The sequence below is a fragment of the Entelurus aequoreus genome, linkage group LG04, assembly GCF_033978785.1.
Source record: "Entelurus aequoreus isolate RoL-2023_Sb linkage group LG04, RoL_Eaeq_v1.1, whole genome shotgun sequence".
Classification (NCBI taxonomy): domain Eukaryota; kingdom Metazoa; phylum Chordata; class Actinopteri; order Syngnathiformes; family Syngnathidae; genus Entelurus; species Entelurus aequoreus.
Window position 1 is genome coordinate 9574678 of NC_084734.1, and position 22866 is coordinate 9597543.

The 22866-nt window shown below is 42.6% G+C and overlaps 1 protein-coding gene across 1 annotated transcript; it reads right to left on the minus strand.

Annotated features, from left to right (window-relative positions):
- Nucleotides 1–2116: 2116 nt before the first annotated feature.
- On the minus strand, nt 2117–21609 carry clp1 (cleavage factor polyribonucleotide kinase subunit 1). The gene is made up of 6 exons (XM_062043415.1): nt 21493–21609; nt 12921–13200; nt 12751–12858; nt 12556–12675; nt 3136–3273; nt 2117–3063 (listed from the first exon to the last, which is right to left on the minus strand). The coding sequence occupies exons 2-6, from the start codon at nt 13191–13193 to the stop codon at nt 2377–2379; spliced, it is 1326 nt and encodes a 441-aa protein (XP_061899399.1). The 5' UTR covers nt 13194–13200; nt 21493–21609; the 3' UTR covers nt 2117–2376.
- Between the last annotated feature and the right edge of the window lie 1257 nt (nt 21610–22866).

Sequence of the window (22866 nt, forward strand, 5' to 3'; positions counted from 1 at the left end):
ACCTATTTGGGTTAAAATATTTTTTGCAAACCGGTAATTATAGTCTGCAAATGATGTGTAGTTGTTGAGTGTCGGTGCTGTCTAGAGCTTGGCAGAGTAGCTATGTTATACTCTTCCATATCAGTAGGTGGCAGCAGGTAGCTAATAGCTTTGTAGATGTCGGAAACAGCGGGAGGCAGAGTGCAGGTAAAAAGGTGTCTAATGCTTAAACCAAAAATAAACAAAAGGTGAGTGCCCCTAAGAAAAGGCATTGAAGCTTAGGGAAGGCTATGCAGAACGAAACTAAATCTGAACTGGCTACAAAGTAAACAAAAACAGAATGCTGGACGACAGCAAAGACTTACTGTGGAGCAAAGACGGCGTCCACAATGTACATCCGAACATGACATGACGATCAACAATGTCCCCCACAAAGAAGGATAAAAACAACTAAAATATTCCTGTTTGCTAAAACAAAGTAAATGCGGGAAATATCGCTCAAAAATAAAATACCAAAAAAAAAAGAGAAAAAGCCACCAAAATAGGAGCGCGAGACAAGAACTAAAACGCTACACACAGGAATACGTCAAAAACCTCAAAATAAGTCAGGGTGTGATGTGACAGGTCATGACAGTACACCTACTTTGAGACAAGAGATATAGTGATGCATGCTTGGTTATGGTTTAAAGCAGGGGTCCCCAAACTACGGCCCGTGGGCCGTATCTGGCCCACTAGCGTCCAAAATCAGACTCGCGGGAAGTCCCAAGTATTAAAAAAAAGTAAAATATTTTTTTCTGTCTTTACTTATCCACTTTGTACTGCTTGCTCATCACGGTGTCTCTTACCCGCTCAGGCAAATAGTGTCTAAAAATGCATTTTTATCATCGATAACGTGACATCATCGCGCGCGCAGAAAGTGCGCTATATATACATAATATATATATATATACAATATATATATTAGATATATATATATCTAATATACATGTATATATCTAATATATATATATATTAGGGCTGCAACTAACGATTAATTTGATAATCGATTAAGCTGTCGATTATTACTTCGATTAATAATCGGATAAAAGAGAAACTACATTTCTATCCTTTCCAGTATTTTTTTTTTTTTTTTAAAACAGCACACTGGCACCATACTTATTTTGATTATTGTTTCTCAGCTGTTTGTACATGTTGCAGTTTATAAATAAAGGTTTCTAAAAAAAAAATTTTTTTAAAAATTCAAAGAAAAAACTAAACAAATAATTGCCTCTGCGCACGCACGTAGCATAGATCCAACGAATCGATGACTAAATTAATCGCCAACTGTGTTTATAATCGATTTTAATCGATTAGTTGTTGCAGCCCTAATATATATATATATATATATATATATATATATATATATATATATATATATATATATATATATATATATATCTAATATATATATATATATATTTAACCCAATGCGGCCACCGAGTCAAAAAGTTTGGGGACCCCTGGTTTAAAGTCATATCCAACAATTGCGACAAACGACTTTTTACTGTCAACTGAGTTTCGTTTTGTAATGATTTCTGCTGGTGGTGTGCCTCCGCATTTTTTCAACGCAACAAATGTGCCTTGGCTCAAAAAAGGTTGAAAAACACTGATCTAGCCATCCATTTTTCCATTCAGCTTGTCTCTATTAGTCACATGTTAGACGGAGACCTTCCCAGCTGACTTAGAGTGAGCGGCGGGTTCCGGCCTAGACTGGTCGCCATTCAATCACATCCACGCCAATGGACGATTTAGTCTCCTATTTAACCCATCGTGCGTGTTTTTTCGGGACGTGGGAGGGTACCCAAACACAAGAACGTGGCCACGCCGCATGTTCAAAGACAACATGATAAACATGAAGAGTTTCTGTGAGGAGGCGTGGCCGGCAGACCCGCAGCGAGGCGGGGCGCTCCGAGATGGATGGCAGGTGCGTGGATCCACCTGGGTGCAATTCTGTAATCACCTGTCAGGGTGTCAAAGGGCAGCAGCAGAGAAGGACGGGGCAGAAGGAGTTGGAGAGGACCGAGAGCGAGACGACGACGCGGGAGGCTGAAAAGCAACCGGCAGAGCGAGCAGTTGAAGGAGGAGCTGAAAAGCGACCCGACGTGCACCGAGGTTTATTGAAACATTAACAAAGTCACAACGCTGCTCGCAGTCATGTCTGTCCCTGGTGGTCTGTGGAACCCGGACAGAGGATGTCTGTCACAGTTTCTTTTCAAAGAGACAAGAAAAAAGGCAATAAAAGTGGCCGTACGAACTAATAAAATACTCCTTATCAAAAACGGGTACGATCTGGTTTATAAAATGGAAAATAAATTAGAATACTTTCCTAATTTGGTCAACCAGGCTGCATGTTTCTCCTCATTTGGTGTCCATGAAGCGGATATCCATGATGAGCAGGGTGTGTCTGGGCAGTGGTCTTGGAGCGGGAGACAGCACTTTCATCACCTGCGCTTGCGTGTCCACGTTGGTGACCACGATGAAGCCACACACCGGGCTCTCCACGATGCCCTTCCTCGCCGCCTCGTCGCCGTCCTCCGCGCTGCTGACGCTGAGCACGTGGTAGGTGAGGTCTCTCCCCGGCGTCACGGGCACCAGCTTCAGCTGGGTGTCGTCCTGAGACATCCCCAGCGGCAGGCACGAGTCCGGGATCGACGGCGCTCCGATTTTATAGATGCGGACGTCGGAGAAACGCACCTCGTACGAGAACGGATAGAAGGAGACGCCCCGGAAGCCGTAGAAGTACTCCCGGATCTTCTCATCCCGAGTCTCCCTTCTGCACTCTTTGGAGCGCTCCACCACGCCGCCGGACTTGGGCAGGAGCACCACGCGGACAAAGTGAGGGAGGTCTCGCTTGAGCTCGTTGTAGAGCCTCTCGTGGTCCAGCACCAGCACCACGTCCACCTCGAAGGCGGAGGCGCAGTGGACCAGAGCCTGGTACCCGGATCCCTTCACCCAGCCGCACGTGTTGATGATGCAACCGCCCACGCTGGCCTTCCTGTTCACCTCGCAGCGCTGGGAGAACACGTCGGCGAGGCACGACGTCAGCTGGAATATAAAAATATATCATCATTTTTAAATTGAAAAGTGTGAAGTTAGATATGCACCGCCATGTCTCACTTTATTGTAAAGTTTGATGTTGGTCCCGGGAGAGGTTGAGCCAAAGTGGTAGACCAAAGGAGCCTGGACCGAGAAGCCCTCCTCCACATCTGCTGGACGCTCAATGCACAGCGCAGCCACCGTCCCAGGTACTGACACCTTGGAGGCACATACTTAATATTCATTCAGCCATTAAAGCTCAAGCATATACAATGTCTGCGTGTTTGTTGCAGGATTTTCCCCCCAAAACAAATACTCCTCATAGTCAGGGTGAGTACATACTAGGGTTGTATGGTAGAATAGAATAGAAAGTACTTTATTGATCCCTGGGGGAAATTCAGCACCACAGTCCGCTCACAATAAACACTTAAGTATTTTTCACATGTGAATAACATAAATACAGTCTATTATTACAGCATTATTCACATGTGAATAATGATGGAGTCCACTATGGACTGGACTTTCACTATTATGTTAGATCCACTATGGACTGGACTCTCACTATTATGTTAGATCCACTATGGACTGGACTTTCACTATTATGTTAGATCCACTATGGACTGGACTCTCACTATTATGTTAGATCCACTATGGACTGGACTTTCACTATTATGTTAGATCCACTATGGACTGGACTCTCACTATTATGTTAGATCCACTATGGACTGGACTCTCACTATTATGTTAGATCCACTATGGACTGGACTCTCACACTATTATGCTAGATCCACTATGGACTGGACTTTCACTGTTATGTTAGATCCACTATGGACTGGACTCTCACTATTATGTTAGATCCACTATGGACTGGACTCTCACTATTATGTTAGATCCACTATGGACTGGACTCTCACACTATTATGTTAGATCCACTATGGACTGGACTCTCACACTATTATGTTAGATCCACTATGGACTGGACTCTCACGCTAATATATTAGATCCACTATGGACTGGACTCTCACTATTATGTTAGAACCACTATGGACTGGACTCTCACACTATTATGTGAGATCCACTATGGACTGGACTCTCACGCTAATATATTAGATCCACTATGGACTGGACTCTCACTATTATGTTAGAACCACTATGGACTGGACTCTCACACTATTATGTGAGATCCACTATGGACTGGACTCTCACGCTAATATATTAGATCCACTATGGACTGGACTCTCACTATTATGTTAGAACCACTATGGACTGGACTCTCACACTATTATGTGAGATCCACTATGGACTGGACTCTCACGCTAATATATTAGATCCACTATGGACTGGACTCTCACTATTATGTTAGATCCACTATGGACTGGACTCTCACTATTATGTTAGATCCACTATGGACTGGACTCTCACACTATTATGTTAGATCCACTATGGACTGGACTCTCACACTATTATGTTAGATCCACTATGGACTGGACTCTCACGCTAATATATTAGATCCACTATGGACTGGACTCTCACTATTATGTTAGATCCACTATGGACGGGACTCTCTCACTATTATGTTAGATCCACTATGGACTGGACTCTCACGCTAATATGTTAGATCCACTATGGACTGGACTCTCACCATTATGTTAGATCCACTATGGACTGGACTCTCTCACTATTATGTTAGATCCACTATGGACTGGACTCTCACACTATTATGTTAGATCCACTATGGACTGGACTCTGACACTATTATGTTAGATCCACTATGGACTGGACTCTCACGCTAATATGTTAGATCCACTATGGACTGGACTCTCACTATTATGTTAGATCCACTATGGACTGGACTCTCACACTATTATGTTAGATCCACTATGGACTGGACTCTCACACTATTATGTTAGATCCACTATGGACTGGACTCTCACGCTAATATATTAGATCCACTATGGACTGGACTCTCACTATTATGTTAGATCCACTATGGACGGGACTCTCTCACTATTATGTTAGATCCACTATGGACTGGACTCTCACGCTAATATGTTAGATCCACTATGGACTGGACTCTCACCATTATGTTAGATCCACTATGGACTGGACTCTCTCACTATTATGTTAGATCCACTATGGACTGGACTCTCACACTATTACGTTAGATCCACTATGGACTGGACTCTCACACTATTATGTGAGATCCACTATGGACTGGACTCTCACGCTAATATATTAGATCCACTATGGACTGGACTCTCACTATTATGTTAGAACCACTATGGACTGGACTCTCACACTATTATGTGAGATCCACTATGGACTGGACTCTCACTATTATGTTAGATCCACTATGGACGGGACTCTCTCACTATTATGTTAGATCCACTATGGACTGGACTCTCACGCTAATATGTTAGATCCACTATGGACTGGACTCTCACCATTATGTTAGATCCACTATGGACTGGACTCTCTCACTATTATGTTAGATCCACTATGGACTGGACTCTCACACTATTATGTTAGATCCACTATGGACTGGACTCTGACACTATTATGTTAGATCCACTATGGACTGGACTCTCACGCTAATATGTTAGATCCACTATGGACTGGACTCTCACTATTATGTTAGATCCACTATGGACTGGACTCTCACACTATTATGTTAGATCCACTATGGACTGGACTCTCACACTATTATGTTAGATCCACTATGGACTGGACTCTCACGCTAATATATTAGATCCACTATGGACTGGACTCTCACTATTATGTTAGATCCACTATGGACGGGACTCTCTCACTATTATGTTAGATCCACTATGGACTGGACTCTCACGCTAATATGTTAGATCCACTATGGACTGGACTCTCACCATTATGTTAGATCCACTATGGACTGGACTCTCTCACTATTATGTTAGATCCACTATGGACTGGACTCTCACACTATTACGTTAGATCCACTATGGACTGGACTCTCACACTATTATGTGAGATCCACTATGGACTGGACTCTCACGCTAATATATTAGATCCACTATGGACTGGACTCTCACTATTATGTTAGAACCACTATGGACTGGACTCTCACACTATTATGTGAGATCCACTATGGACTGGACTCTCACGCTAATATATTAGATCCACTATGGACTGGACTCTCACTATTATGTTAGAACCACTATGGACTGGACTCTCACACTATTATGTGAGATCCACTATGGACTGGACTCTCACGCTAATATATTAGATCCACTATGGACTGGACTCTCACTATTATGTTAGAACCACTATGGACTGGACTCTCACACTATTATGTGAGATCCACTATGGACTGGACTCTCACGCTAATATATTAGATCCACTATGGACTGGACTCTCACTATTATGTTAGATCCACTATGGACTGGACTCTCACTATTATGTTAGATCCACTATGGACTGGACTCTCACTATTATGTTAGATCCACTATGGACTGGACTCTCACACTATTATGTTAGATCCACTATGGACTGGACTCTCACACTATTATGTTAGATCCACTATGGACTGGACTCTCACGCTAATATATTAGATCCACTATGGACTGGACTCACTATTATGTTAGATCCACTATGGACGGGACTCTCTCACTATTATGTTAGATCCACTATGGACTGGACTCTCACGCTAATATGTTAGATCCACTATGGACTGGACTCTCACCATTATGTTAGATCCACTATGGACTGGACTCTCTCACTATTATGTTAGATCCACTATGGACTGGACTCTCACACTATTATGTTAGATCCACTATGGACTGGACTCTGACACTATTATGTTAGATCCACTATGGACTGGACTCTCACGCTAATATGTTAGATCCACTATGGACTGGACTCTCACTATTATGTTAGATCCACTATGGACTGGACTCTCACACTATTATGTTAGATCCACTATGGACTGGACTCTCACACTATTATGTTAGATCCACTATGGACTGGACTCTCACGCTAATATATTAGATCCACTATGGACTGGACTCTCACTATTATGTTAGATCCACTATGGGCGGGACTCTCTCACTATTATGTTAGATCCACTATGGACTGGACTCTCACGCTAATATGTTAGATCCACTATGGACTGGACTCTCACCATTATGTAAGATCCACTATGGACTGGACTCTCTCACTATTATGTTAGATCCACTATGGACTGGACTCTCACACTATTACGTTAGATCCACTATGGACTGGACTCTCACACTATTATGTGAGATCCACTATGGACTGGACTCTCACGCTAATATATTAAATCCACTATGGACTGGACTCTCACGCTAATATGTTAGATCCACTATGGACTGGAGTCTCACTATTATGTTAGATCCACTATGGACTGGACTCTCACAATATTATGTTAGATCCACTATGGACTGGACTCTCACACTATTATGTTAGATCCACTATGGACTGGACTCTCTCACTATTATGTTAGATCCACTATGGACTGGACTCTCACACTATTATGTTAGATCCACTATGGACTGGACTCTCACACTATTATGTTAGATCCACTATGGACTGGACTCTCACACTATTATGTTAGATCCACTATGGACTGGACTCTCACACTATTATGTTAGATCCACTATGGACTGGACTCTCACACTATTATGTTAGAACCACTATGGACTGGACTCTCACACAATTATGTTAGATCCACTATGGACTGGACTCTCACACTATTATGTTAGATCCACTATGGACTGGACTCTCACAATATTATGTTAGATCCACTATGGACTGGACTCTCACACTATTATGTTAGATCCACTATGGACTGGACTCTCACAATATTATGTTAGATCCACTATGGACTGGACTCTCACACTATTATGTTAGATCCACCATGGACTGGACTCTCACTATTATGTTAGATCCACTATGGACTGGACTCTCACTATTATGTTAGATCCACTATGGACTGGACTCTCACACTATTATGTTAGATCCACTATGGACTGGACTCTCACACTATTATGTTAGATCCACTATGGACTGGACTTTCACTATTATGTTAGATCCACTATGGACTGGACTCTCACTATTATGTTAGATCCACTATGGACTGGACTCTCACTATTATGTTAGATCCACTATGGACTGGACTCTCACACTATTATGTGAGATCCACTATGGACTGGACTCTCACACTATTATGCTAGATCCACTATGGACTGGACTCTCACACTATTATGTGAGATCCACTATGGACTGGACTCTCACACTATTATGCTAGATCCACTATGGACTGGACTCTCACACTATTATGTGAGATCCACTATGGACTGGACTCTCACGCTAATATATTAGATCCACTATGGACTGGACTCTCACGCTAATATGTTAGATCCACTATGGACTGGACTCTCTCACTATTATGTTAGATCCACTATGGACTGGACTCTCACGCTAATATGTTAGATCCACTATGGACTGGACTCTCTCACTATTATGTTAGATCCACTATGGACTGGACTCTCACTATTATGTTAGATCCACTATGGACTTGACTCTCACTATTATGTTGGATCCACGATCCACTATGGACTGGACTCTCACACTATTATGTTAGATCCACTATGGACTGGACTCTCACACTATTATGTTAGATCCACTATGGACTGGACTCTCACGCTAATATATTAGATCCACTATGGACTGGACTCTCACACTATTATGTTAGATCCACTATGGACTGGACTCTCACGCTAATATATTAGATCCACTATGGACTGGACTCTCACACTATTATGTTAGATCCACTATGGACTGGACTCTCACACTATTATGTTAGATCCACTATGGACTGGACTCTCACAATATTATGTTAGATCCACTATGGACTGGACTCTCACACTATTATGTTAGATCCACTATGGACTGGACTCTCACTATTATGTTAGATCCACTATGGACTGGACTCTCATTATTATGTTAGATCCACTATGGACTGGACTCTCACTATTATGCTAGATCCACTATGGACTGGACTCTCACACTATTATGTTAGATCCACTATGGACTGGACTCTCACACTATTATGTTAGATCCACTATGGACTGGACTCTCACGCTAATATATTAGATCCACTATGGACTGGACTCTCACGCTAATATGTTAGATCCACTATGGACTGGACTCTCACTATTATGTTAGATCCACTATGGACTGGACTCTCACTATTATGTTAGATCCACTATGGACTGGACTCTCTCACCATTATGTTAGATCCACTATGGACTGGACTCTCACAATATTATGTTAGATCCACTATGGACTGGACTCTCTCACTATTATGTTAGATCCACTATGGACTGGACTCTCACAATATTATGTTAGATCCACTATGGACTGGACTCTCACACTATTACGTTAGATCCACTATGGACTGGACTCTCACAATATTATGTTAGATCCACTATGGACTGGACTCTCTCACTATTATGTTAGATCCACTATGGACTGGACTCTCACGCTAATATATTAGATCCACTATGGACTGGACTCTCACTATTATGTTAGATCCACTATGGACTGGACTCTCACAATATTATGTTAGATCCACTATGGACTGGACTCTCTCACTATTATGTTAGATTCACTATGGACTGGACTCTCACTATTATGTTAGATCCACTATGGACTGGACTCTCACACTATTATGTTAGATCCACTATGGACTGGACTCTCACACTATTATGTTAGATCCACTATGGACTGGACTCTCACACTATTATGTGAGATCCACTATGGACTGGACTCTCACGCTAATATATTAGATCCACTATGGACTGGACTCTCACGCTAATATGTTAGATCCACTATGGACTGGACTCTCATGCTAATATGTTAGATCCACTATGGGCTGGACTCTCTCACTATTATGTTAGATCCACTATGGACTGGACTCTCACTATTATGTTAGATCCACTATGGACTTGACTCTCACTATTATGTTAGATCCACTATGGACTGGACTCTCACACTATTATGTTAGATCCACTATGGACTGGACTCTCACACTATTATGTTAGATCCACTATGGACTGGACTCTCACGCTAATATATTAGATCCACTATGGACTGGACTCTCACTATTATGTTAGATCCACTATGGACTGGACTCTCTCACTATTATGTTAGATCCACTATGGACTGGACTCTCACAATATTATGTTAGATCCACTATGGACTGGACTCTCACACTATTATGTTAGATCCACTATGGACTGGACTCTCACTATTATGTTAGATCCACTATGGACTGGACTCTCACACTATTATGTTAGATCCACTATGGACTGGACTCTCACTATTATGCTAGATCCACTATGGACTGGACTCTCACACTATTATGTTAAATCCACTATGGACTGGACTCTCACACTATTATGTTAGATCCACTATGGACTGGACTCTCTCACTATTATGTTAGATCCACTATGGACTGGACTCTCACACTATTATGTTAGATCCACTATGGACTGGACTCTCACGCTAATATATTAGATCCACTATGGACTGGACTCTCACACTATTACGTTAGATCCACTATGGACTGGACTCTCTCACTATTATGTTAGATCCACTATGGACTGGACTCTCTCACTATTATGTTAGATCCACTATGGACTGGACTCTCACAATATTAGTAGCAATATAAATATAACATATATGTAGGGGTGTAACAGAACACAAAAATTTCGGTTCGGTACGTACCTCGGTTTAGAGGTCACGGTTCGGTTCATTTTCGGTACAGTAAGAAAACAACAAAATACAAAATTTTGGGTTATTTATTTACCAAATTTGCAAAATCTTCCACCAAAAATATTTTTCTTAGTGTAATATTTGATGTGACGTAATGGGAACCTTGGATAGGTCAATAATTCATAATAACATTGATTTTGATTCAATATTATGTTTTGAGCAATGACAGTTTGAAAAGAAAAAAAAACAGCTTTGTTTTATTAGTCAACATTGCAACTTTTTCTAAATGACATTTAACCTTTAAGCTTTTTTATTTCACTTTTGTTATGTTTTTGTTTATTTTAATAGTATTTTTAGAACGTGCCGTGGGCCTTTAAAACATTAGCTGTGGGTCGCAAATGGCCTCTTGGGCACACTTTTGACACCCCTGCTGTAGATAATAAAAAATTAAATGTGATAAATCTATGGATAAAAAGCAGAGCCTGGCGACGCATGCGCGTTTATCATAACTCTCTCTCTCTCTCTCTGTCTCTGCCCCTCCCTCACCAATGCTGCTGCGCGCACAATTTGTTTTGTTTTTAACCCCTTCTAAACCCTGAACGTACATTGAAAATACACGCAACCCTAACTCAAAATGCCGGACATTTGAGGCATTTAAGAAACTCCGTCCTGACAGCTCCGCAAAAGAGGACATGTCCGGTGAAAAGAGGACGTATGGTCAGTCTATCGCAGTGGTTCTCAACCTTTTTTCAGTGATGTATCCCCTGTGATTTTTTTTTAAATTCAAGTACCCCCTAATCAGAGCAAAGCATTTTTGGTTGAAAAAAAAAAGAGATAAAAAAGTAAAATACAGCACTATGTCATCAGTTTCTGATTTATTAAATTGTATAACAGTGCAAAATATTGCTCATTTGTTGTGGTCTTTCTTGAACTATTTGGAAAAAAAGATATAAAAATAACTAAAAACTTGTTGAAAAATAAACAAGTGATTCATTTATAAATAAAGATTTCTACACACAGAAGTAATCGTCAACTTAAAGTGCCCTCTTTGGGGATTGTAATAGAGATCCATCTGGATTCATGAAATTAATTCTAAACATTTCTTCACAAATAAAGAAATCTTTAACATCAATATTTATGGAACATGTCCACAACAAATCTAGCTGTCAACACTGAATATTGCATTGTTGCATTTCTTTTCACAGTTCTTTTTGACAGACATTTAAAAAAAAATCTCACGTACCCCTTGGCATACCTTCAAGTACCCCCAGGGGTACGCGTACCCCCATTTGAGAACCACTGGTCTATCGTAGCCCGTTAGCTGCTAGCATGCCGTGTGTTGCGCCTCGGTGTGCATTGTTTACACAACGTGCGTTACGCTACTGAATATGTCCGTGTGGAAACTCGTTCGGTACACCTCCGAACCGAACCGGAACCCCTGTACCGAAACGGTTCAATACAAATACACGTACCGTTACACCCCTACATACATGTAATATTTACAAATTATATATACAGTATATGATATATACTGCTATATTATATTATATTATTATATACCGGTAATATATAACAAATCCTGTACAATATTACAGTAAATGTAACTGCTGTGGCAAAAAAAAAAGGGCAGAGTAGATCCAGCAGAAAATATACACTATAAACAAAGAGAGGTAGCTTGGACGGAATGACAATTTTCTGTTTCTTTTATGAGAATCTATTCATTCATCTTACCCCGCTCTGGCCGACATCCAGTTCCACCAGCGTGGGCCTCCTGCCCACTCTCACTGCGTAGCTCAGTAGCAGTCGACACACAGTCGACTTGCCCACGTCTGTCGGTCCCACCACCATCACCTGAGAAAGGAATCATAGCTTGAATTTCAGTACGGGTTACAAACGCCTGGCTTCTGACCGGATGGGGACATCTACCCTCGGCCCTCTCTCTTTGTCTCGCTCTGCCTGCTTTCTCATCTGTTCCAGTGCGGCGTGCGTGTTCAGGTAGAGCAGCATGGGAGTATCTTTGGACACGTAGGCCACCTGAAGCGGTGAGGGAAAAGTTTAACGGGACGTTTAGACTCAAAAAAGTGTTTCATCCTCACCTCGGGCTTCCCATACAGGTTCACACTGCAGCCCTGCCAGGTGAACACGGCAATCTTGGCACCTGGCCCGAAGGCGTACTTCTTGTTCCGGTTCAGCTCGGAGCCAAACACCTCCGCCATGCCTGTGAGGAGCTCCATCTCCACTTGGTCTGCGGCCTCTCCTGCTTCCACCTCAAAGCGAAGCTCAGTCTCCTTCTCCAGGTCAAATCTGGTGCCGACTTTACCCGCTTGCAATGGATCCTCAGCCGCCTTTTCCACGAGCTCGGTCGCCATGGCGATTCTAAATGAATGCGACATAAAAAAATTTTTTTTTACCCAACAAGTCCGACAACAGACATGGAGAACATTTGTGTTTCCATGACGTAGTAAAACGCAGAGGTGTGGACTCGAGTCATGAATTTGATGACTTTAGACTCGACTTGACAAAATGTAAAGAGACTTGCAACTCGACTTGGACTTTAACATCACTGACTTGTGACTTCAGAGGTACCGCCCCCCACTCCTCAGCCTTCCCGGTAAGGTTTATTCAGGTGTACTGGAGAGGAGGCTACAGCGGATAGTCGAACCTCGGATTCAGGAGGAACAGTGCGGGTTTCGTCCTGGTCGTGGAACTGTGGACCAGCTCTATACTCTCGGCAGGGTCCCTGAGGGTGCATGGGAGTTTGCCCAACCAGTCTACATGTGCTTTGTGGACTTGGAGAAGGCATTCGACCGTGTCCCTCGGGAAGTCCTGGGTGGAGTGCTCAGAGAGTATGTGGTATCGGACTGTCTGATTGTGGCGGTCCGCTCCCTGTATGATCAGTGTCAGAGCTTGGTCCGCATTGCCGGCAGTAAGTCGGACCCGTTTCCAGTGAGGGTTGGACTCCACCAAGACTGCCCTTTGTCACCGATTGTTCATAACTTTTATGGACAGAATTTCTAGGCGCAGTCAGGGCGTTGAGGGGATCCGGTTTGGTGGCTCCAGGATTAGGTCTCTGCTTTTTGCAGATGATGTGGTCCTGATGGCTTCATCTGGCCAGGATCTTCAGCTCTCACTGGATCGGTTCGCAGCCGAGTGTGAAGTGACTGGGATGAGAATCAGCACCTCCAAGTCTGAGTCCATGGTTCTCGCCCGGAAAAGGGCGGAGTGCCATCTCCGGGTTGGGGAGGAGACCCTGCCCCAAGTGGAGGAGTTCAAGTACCTCTGAGTCTTGTTCACCAGTGAGGGAAGAGTGGATCGTGAGATCGACAGACAGATCGGTGCGGCGTCTTCAGTAATGCGAACGCTGTATCGATCCGTTGTGGTGAAGAAGGAGCTGAGCCGGAAGGCAAAGCTCTCAATTTACCGGTCGATCTACGTTCCCATCCTCACCTATGGTCATGAGCTTTGGGTTATGACCGAAAGGACAAGATCACGGGTACAAGCGGCCGAAATGAGTTTCCTCCGCCGGGTGGCGGGTCTCTCCCTTAGAGATAGGGTGAGAAGCTCTGTCATCCGGGAGGAGCTCAAAGTAAAGCCGCTGCTCCTCCACATCGAGAGGAGCCAGATGAGGTGGTTCGGGCATCTAGTCAGGATGCCACCCGAACGCCTCCCAAGACCCAGGACACGTTGGGAAGACTATGTCTCCCGGCTGCCCTGGGAACGCCTCCCTTGGGAAGAGCTGGACGAAGTGGCTGGGGAGAAGAAAATCTGGGCTTCCCTGCTTAGGCTGCTGCCCCCGCGACCCGACCTCGGATAAGTGGAAGAAGATGGATGGATGGATGGATGGACTTGTGACTTCACTTGGACTTGAGCCTTTTGACTTGACAAGACTTGCTACTTTCCCCAAAACAAAAATATTAAAAAGTTATTCAGGAGCGCTCCGTATCTTTCATTGTGTACGTGTGTGTCTGTCAGTACAACATCCAATCAAATTACATCCACACTGTTTTCATCCCGACAGCATTCATCTAATCAAATTGCAGGACAACCAACGAAGAAGAGCTGTCAAACAACGCGGCAGTGAGGAAAAATTATACCAAAGATAGTTTCGTTCGGGTATAAAAATCTACGACTTGGTCAACAAAAAAGTAATTGCAGTATGCAAAACATGCGGTTCGAAGATTACAGACGGAGACGCCACAACTTCGTTCGACATTTATCACACACAGTAAGGTTACGTTAGACGGCGGTCAGCAGCACCGCGTATTTTAGCCACCTACAAAAAGACAAACATAGTCAAATAAAGGTCAGTTAAAATGTATACTATATTAAGAATATGTGTACATATTGCATAGGGCCCTGACATCTAAAAAGTACAACTCTGTTCATTGTTATGTCCATGTATTTGTTATGTTTTTCATGTGTACGCACACATAAACACACATACAGTATGAGATGAGATCAATGAGATAAGGTAAGAACAGGGTAGAAACTGCTGTGGAACTAGTTAAAATGCAATATGCCATGGAAATTAGGACTGGGCGATATATCGATATACTCGATATATCGCGGGTTTGTCTCTGTGCGATATAGAAAACGACTATATCGTGATATTCGAGTACATGTTCTCACACAGTTGCTTTACATTACACTACAGGCGTTTCCCACTCTTTCTTGCCTCTCCTTCCCACAGGTACAAACAAGCGCACCGTCTTACATACGTCACGTGTGCAACGTCACACGCCCTCCCCGAGCAGAGAGGTAGCTACATGGGTAACATTAGCTGTGATGCTAACGGTGCGTTGCGAGTGGGTAATACGAGAGAAAGAAGGTGCCAATCTGGTAACAAATGAAGGAAGATTTAATTCCCAAGAAAAACAGCACGGGGTGCATCGTCTGGCGGTGGTTTGGCTTCAAGCGGGAATATGTTGAACAGTTATGCGGGAAAAGCGTTGCTACTACAAGTAGCAGCACTGCTATTTTATTTCCTATTATGCAGCTCATTTTTATTTGACACTTATTGAAATATCTTGTGTGACATCATGCACAAAAGTGCACTTTATTTTGTTTTAAACTATTGTAGTGGCGTTCTGTACAAAAAGTCCACTTTAATTTAGTGTTGTTTTGATATGTCATCTTAGTGACATCATACACAAAAGTGCACTTTATTTTGTTTTAAACTATTGTAGTGGCGTTCTGTACAAAAAGTGCACTTTAATTTAGTGTTGTTTTGATATGTCATCTTAGTGACATCATGCACAAAAGTGCACTTTATTTTGTTTTAAACTATTGTAGTGGCTTTCTGTACAAAAAGTGCCCTTTAATTTAGTGTTGTTTTGATATGTCATCTTAGTGACATCATGCACAAAAGTGCACTTTATTTTGTTTTAAACTATTGTAGTGGCTTTCTGTACAAAAAGTGCACTTTCATTTAGTGTTGTTTTGATAAGTCATCTTAGTGACATCATGCACAAAAGTGCACTAATAGCTTGTTTTAAATTGTCTCTGACAATCTTGCACGTTCTGTTTTTGAAATGACATGAATGTTTGTGCCACTGCTTCATAACTGTTTAATAAATACACTTTTGCTAAATTGACTTAGTTGTGATTTCCCTCTCTGCATGAAAGTTTAAAATGAGCATATATCAATGCAGTATGAAGAAGAATGTTTTAATGTAGACACATAGAATCATCATACTGCTGTGATTATATGCATCAAGTGTTCATTCAAGGCTAAGGCAAAATATCCTGATATATACTGTGTATCGTGACATGGCCCAAAAATATCGAGATATTAATAAAAGGCCATATCGCCCAGCCCTAATGGAAATACAATGTTAACACTTTTGTGCAAATAAGTACAGTTGCACTTGTTTTTTTCAAATGTGTTTCTTCTGTAAAGGAATGAGTTAAATGTTAAAAAGGACTGGTTAATAGTGCTATTATGAAGTGCAATTTTTTTTAATGCACTTTACAGATGTCCGATAATATCGGCCGATAAATGCTTTAAAATGTAATATCGGAAATTATCGGTATCAGTTTTTTATTATCGGTATCGTTTTTTTTTTTGTTTTTTTTTATTGAATCAACATAAAAAAACACAAGATACACTTACAATTAGTGCACCAACCCAAATTCCCTCCCCCACTCATTCACATAAAAGGGTTGTTTCCTTCTGTTATTAATATTCTGGTTCCTACATTATATATCAATACAGTCTGCAAGGGATACAGTCCGTAAGCACACATGATTGTGAGTGCTGCTGCTCCACTAATAGTACTGACCTTTAACAGTTCATTTTACTCATTTTCATTCATTACTAGTTTCTATGTAACTGTTTTTATATTGTTTTACTTTGTTTTTTATTCAAGAAAATTTATTTATCTTATTTTATTTTATAATATTTTTTTAAAAAAGGACCTTATCTCCACCATACCTGGTTGTCCAAATTAGGCATAATAATGTGTTAATTCCACCACTGTATATATCGGTATCGGTTGATATCGGTATCGGTAATTAAAGAGTTGGGCAATATCGGAATATCAGCAAAAAGACATTATCGGACATCCCTAATGCACTTGTTTTAATAAATAAACACAGCGTTTTAAAAGCATACACAATCTGTGTAAATATATTAGTCTGTGGTTAAAAGGACTTGGAAGGACTCAAAACTCAAAATGCAGGACTTGGGACTTGACGTGAGACTTTTCCAGTCTTGACTTCGGGACTTGCCTGTCTTGACTTCGGGACTTGCCTGTCTTGACTTCGGGACTTGACTGTCTTGACTTCGGGACTTGACTGTCTTGACTTCGGGACTTGCCTGTCTTGACTTCGGGACTTGACTGTCTTGACTTCGGGACTTGACTGTCTTGACTTCGGGACTTGCCTGTCTTGACTTCGGGACTTGACTGTCTTGACTTCGGGACTTGACTGTCTTGACTTCGGGACTTGCCTGTCTTTACTTCGGGACTTGCCTGTCTTGACTCGGGACTTGCCTGTCTTGACTCGGGACTTGCTTGTCTTGACTCGGGACTTGCCTGTCTTGACTTCGGGACTTGCCTGTCTTGACTCGGGACTTGCCTGTCTTGACTCGGTACTTGCCTGTCTTGACTTCGGGACTTCCCTGTCTTGACTCGGGACTTGACTGTCTTGACTCGGGACTTGACAGTCCTGACTCAGGACTTGACAGTCTTGACTTGAGACTTGACTGTCTTGACTCGGGACTTGACTGTCTTGACTCGGGACTTGCCTGTCTTGACTCGGGACTTGCCTGTCTTGACTCGGGACTTGCCTGTCTTGACTCGGGACTTGCCTGTCTTGACTCGGGACTTGCCTGTCTTGACTCGGGACTTGACTCGAGACTTGCCTGTCTTGACTCGGGACTTGACTGTCTTGACTCGGTACTTGCCTGTCTTGACTCGGGACTTGACAGTCTTGACTCGGGACTTGACTGTCTTGACTCGGGACTTGCCTGTCTTGACTCGGGACTTGCCTGTCTTGACTCGGGACTTGACTCGAGACTTGGGACTTGCCTGTCTTGACTCGGGACTTGCCTGTCTTGACTCGGGACTTGACTCGAGACTTGGGACTTGCCTGTCTTGACTCGGGACTTGACAGTCTTGACTCGGGACTTGCCTGTCTTGACTCGGGACTTGACAGTCTTGACTCGGGACTTGACAGTCTTGACTCGGGACTTGACAGTCTTGACTCGGGACTTGACTGTCTTGACTCGGGACTTGCCTGTCTTGACTAGGGACTTGCCTGTCTTGACTCGGGACTTGCCTGTCTTGACTCGAGACTTGCCTGTCTTGACTCGAGACTTGCCTGTCTTGACTCGGGACTTGACTGTCTTGACTCGGTACTTGCCTGTCTTGACTCGGGACTTGACAGTCTTGACTCGGGACTTGACTGTCTTGACTCGGGACTTGCCTGTCTTGACTAGGGACTTGCCTGTCTTGACTCGGGACTTGCCTGTCTTGACTCGAGACTTGCCTGTCTTGACTCGGGACTTGCCTGTCTTGACTCGGGACTTGACAGTCCTGACTCAGGACTTGACAGTCTTGACTCGGGACTTGCCTGTCTTGACTTGAGACTTGACTGTCTTGACTCGGGACTTGACTGTCTTGACTCGGGACTTGCCTGTCTTGACTCGGGACTTGCCTGTCTTGACTCGGGACTTGCCTGTCTTGACTCGGGACTTGACTCGAGACTTGCCTGTCTTGACTCGGGACTTGACTGTCTTGACTCGGTACTTGCCTGTCTTGACTCGGGACTTGACAGTCTTGACTCGGGACTTGACTGTCTTGACTCGGGACTTGCCTGTCTTGACTCGGGACTTGACTCGAGACTTGGGACTTGCCTGTCTTGACTCGGGACTTGCCTGTCTTGACTCGGGACTTGACTCGAGACTTGGGACTTGCCTGTCTTGACTCGGGACTTGACAGTCTTGACTCGGGACTTGCCTGTCTTGACTCGGGACTTGACAGTCTTGACTCGGGACTTGACAGTCTTGACTCGGGACTTGCCTGTCTTGACTAGGGACTTGCCTGTCTTGACTCGGGACTTGCCTGTCTTGACTCGAGACTTGCCTGTCTTGACTCGAGACTTGCCTGTCTTGACTCGGGACTTGACTGTCTTGACTCGGTACTTGCCTGTCTTGACTCGGGACTTGACAGTCTTGACTCGGGACTTGACTGTCTTGACTCGGGACTTGACTGTCTTGACTCGGGACTTGCCTGTCTTGACTAGGGACTTGCCTGTCTTGACTCGGGACTTGCCTGTCTTGACTCGGGACTTGACTGTCTTGACTCGGTACTTGCCTGTCTTGACTCGGGACTTGACAGTCTTGACTCGGGACTTGCCTGTCTTGACTCGGGACTTGCCTGTCTTGACTCGGGACTTGACTCGAGACTTGGGACTTGCCTGTCTTGACTCGGGACTTGCCTGTCTTGACTCGGGACTTGACTCGAGACTTGGGACTTGCCTGTCTTGACTCGGGACTTGACAGTCTTGACTCGGGACTTGCCTGTCTTGACTCGGGACTTGACAGTCTTGACTCGGGACTTGACAGTCTTGACTCGGGACTTGACAGTCTTGACTCGGGACTTGCCTGTCTTGACTAGGGACTTGCCTGTCTTGACTCGGGACTTGCCTGTCTTGACTCGAGACTTGCCTGTCTTGACTCGAGACTTGCCTGTCTTGACTCGGGACTTGACTGTCTTGACTCGGTACTTGCCTGTCTTGACTCGGGACTTGACAGTCTTGACTCGGGACTTGACTGTCTTGACTCGGGACTTGACTGTCTTGACTCGGGACTTGCCTGTCTTGACTAGGGACTTGCCTGTCTTGACTCGGGACTTGCCTGTCTTGACTCGGGACTTGCCTGTCTTGACTCGAGACTTGCCTGTCTTGACTCGAGACTTGCCTGTCTTGACCCGGGACTTGACTGTCTTGACTCGGTACTTGCCTGTCTTGACTCTGGACTTGACAGTCTTGACTCGGGACTTGACTGTCTTGACTCGGGACTTGCCTGTCTTGACTCGAGACTTGCCTGTCTTGACTCGGGACTTGCCTGTCTTGACTCTGGACTTGCCTGTCTTGACTCTGGACTTGACTGTCTTGACTCGGGACTTGCCTGTCTTGACTCGGGACTTGCCTGTCTTGACTCGGGACTTGCCTGTCTTGACTCGAGACTTGCCTGTCTTGACTCGAGACTTGCCTGTCTTGACTCGAGACTTGCCTGTCTTGACTCGGGACTTGACTGTCTTGACTCGGTACTTGCCTGTCTTGACTCGGGACTTGACAGTCTTGACTCGGGACTTGACTGTCTTGACTCTGGACTTGCCTGTCTTGACTAGGGACTTGCCTGTCTTGACTCGGGACTTGCCTGTCTTGACTCGAGACTTGCCTGTCTTGACTCGAGACTTGCCTGTCTTGACTCGGGACTTGACTGTCTTGACTCGGTACTTGCCTGTCTTGACTCGAGACTTGCCTGTCTTGACTCGAGACTTGCCTGTCTTGACTCGGGACTTGACTGTCTTGACTCGGTACTTGCCTGTCTTGACTCGGGACTTGCCTGTCTTGACTCGAGACTTGCCTATCTTGACTCGAGACTTGCCTGTCTTGACTCGGGACTTGCCTGTCTTGACTCTGGACTTGCCTGTCTTGACTCTGGACTTGACTGTCTTGACTCGGGACTTGACTATCTTGACTCGGGACTTGACTGTCTTGACTCGGGACTTGACTGTCTTGACTCGGGACTTGCCTGTCTTGACTCGGGACTTGAGGGCAAAGACTTGAGACTTACTTATGACTTACCAAACAATGACTTGGTCCTACCTCTGGTAAAACGTCAACGTTTGCAAAAATAAAATACAATTAACAACTTATAATGGAAATATCTAACATAAGTACCCAACACTTAAGGTATTAATGTAAAATACTTCTTAGTTGAAGTGTAGAGTTTAGCATATGTCTATGAAGAGTATTTAGTTAGTAGAGGATGGTTGCTAAATAAAATGCTAACTCGAAGGCAAACGTGCAAGTTAGCATAATCGGAGCAGGGGCCAAATACAAAACATTTTTACTGTTCAAATATGATTTAGCTACATCCAATAGATTAACCTTAATTTAATTAAGGTGATACTTAGTTATCTAAATGTAAGTACTTACGAAATAATAACAGTTGCTCTCGGGGCTTCCAACAACTTCTGCGTCGCGCTCTAGTGTGGACGTCGCGTGTAGATGACGTCACTATTCTTCCAACCAATAGCAGACGAGATGTGAAGAGGGGCGGGGACTGCTTTCTCCATAGACAGATAGATAGATAGTACTTTATTGATACCTTCAGGAGAGTTCCCTCAGGAAAATTAAAATTCCAGCAGCAGTGTAGACATCATATATAGATATAGACATCATATACAAGATATTGACATCATATATAGATATATACATCATATATAGATATAGACAACATATACAAGATATAGACATCTTATATATAGACGTCATATACAAGATATAGACATCTTATATAGATATATACATCATATACAAGATATAGACATCATATATAGATATAGACATCTTATATAGATATAGACATCATATATAGATATAGACATCTTATATAGATATAGACATCATATACAAGATATTGACATCATATATAGATATATACATCATATATAGATATAGACAACATATACAAGATATAGACATCTTATATATACACATCATATACAAGATATAGACATCTTATATAGATATATACATCATATACAAGATATAGACATCATATATAGATATAGACATCTTATATAGATATAGACATCATATATAGATATAGACATCTTATATAGATATAGACATCATATACAAGATATAGACATCATATATACATCATATACAAGATATAGACATCATATACAAGATATAGACATCATATACAAGATATTGACATCATATATAGATATATACATCATATACAAGATATAGACATCATATATAGATATATACATCATATATAGATATAGACATTATATACAAGATATAGACATATTATATAGATATAGACATCATATATAGATGTAGACATCATATATAGATATATACATCATATATAGATATAGACATTATATACAAGATATAGACATATTATATAGATATAGACATCACATATAGATATATACATCATATATAGATATAGACATCATATACAAGATATAGACATCTTATATATAGACATCATATACAAGATATAGACATCTTATATAGATATATACATCATATACAAGATATAGACATCATATATAGATATAGACATCTTATATAGATATAGACATCATATATAGATATAGACATCTTATATAGATATAGACATCATATACAAGATATAGACATCATATACAAGATATAGACATCATATATAGATATAGACATCATATACAAGATATAGACATCATATACAAGATATAGACATCATATACAATATATAGACATCATATATAGATATAGACATCATATACAAGATATAGACATCATATA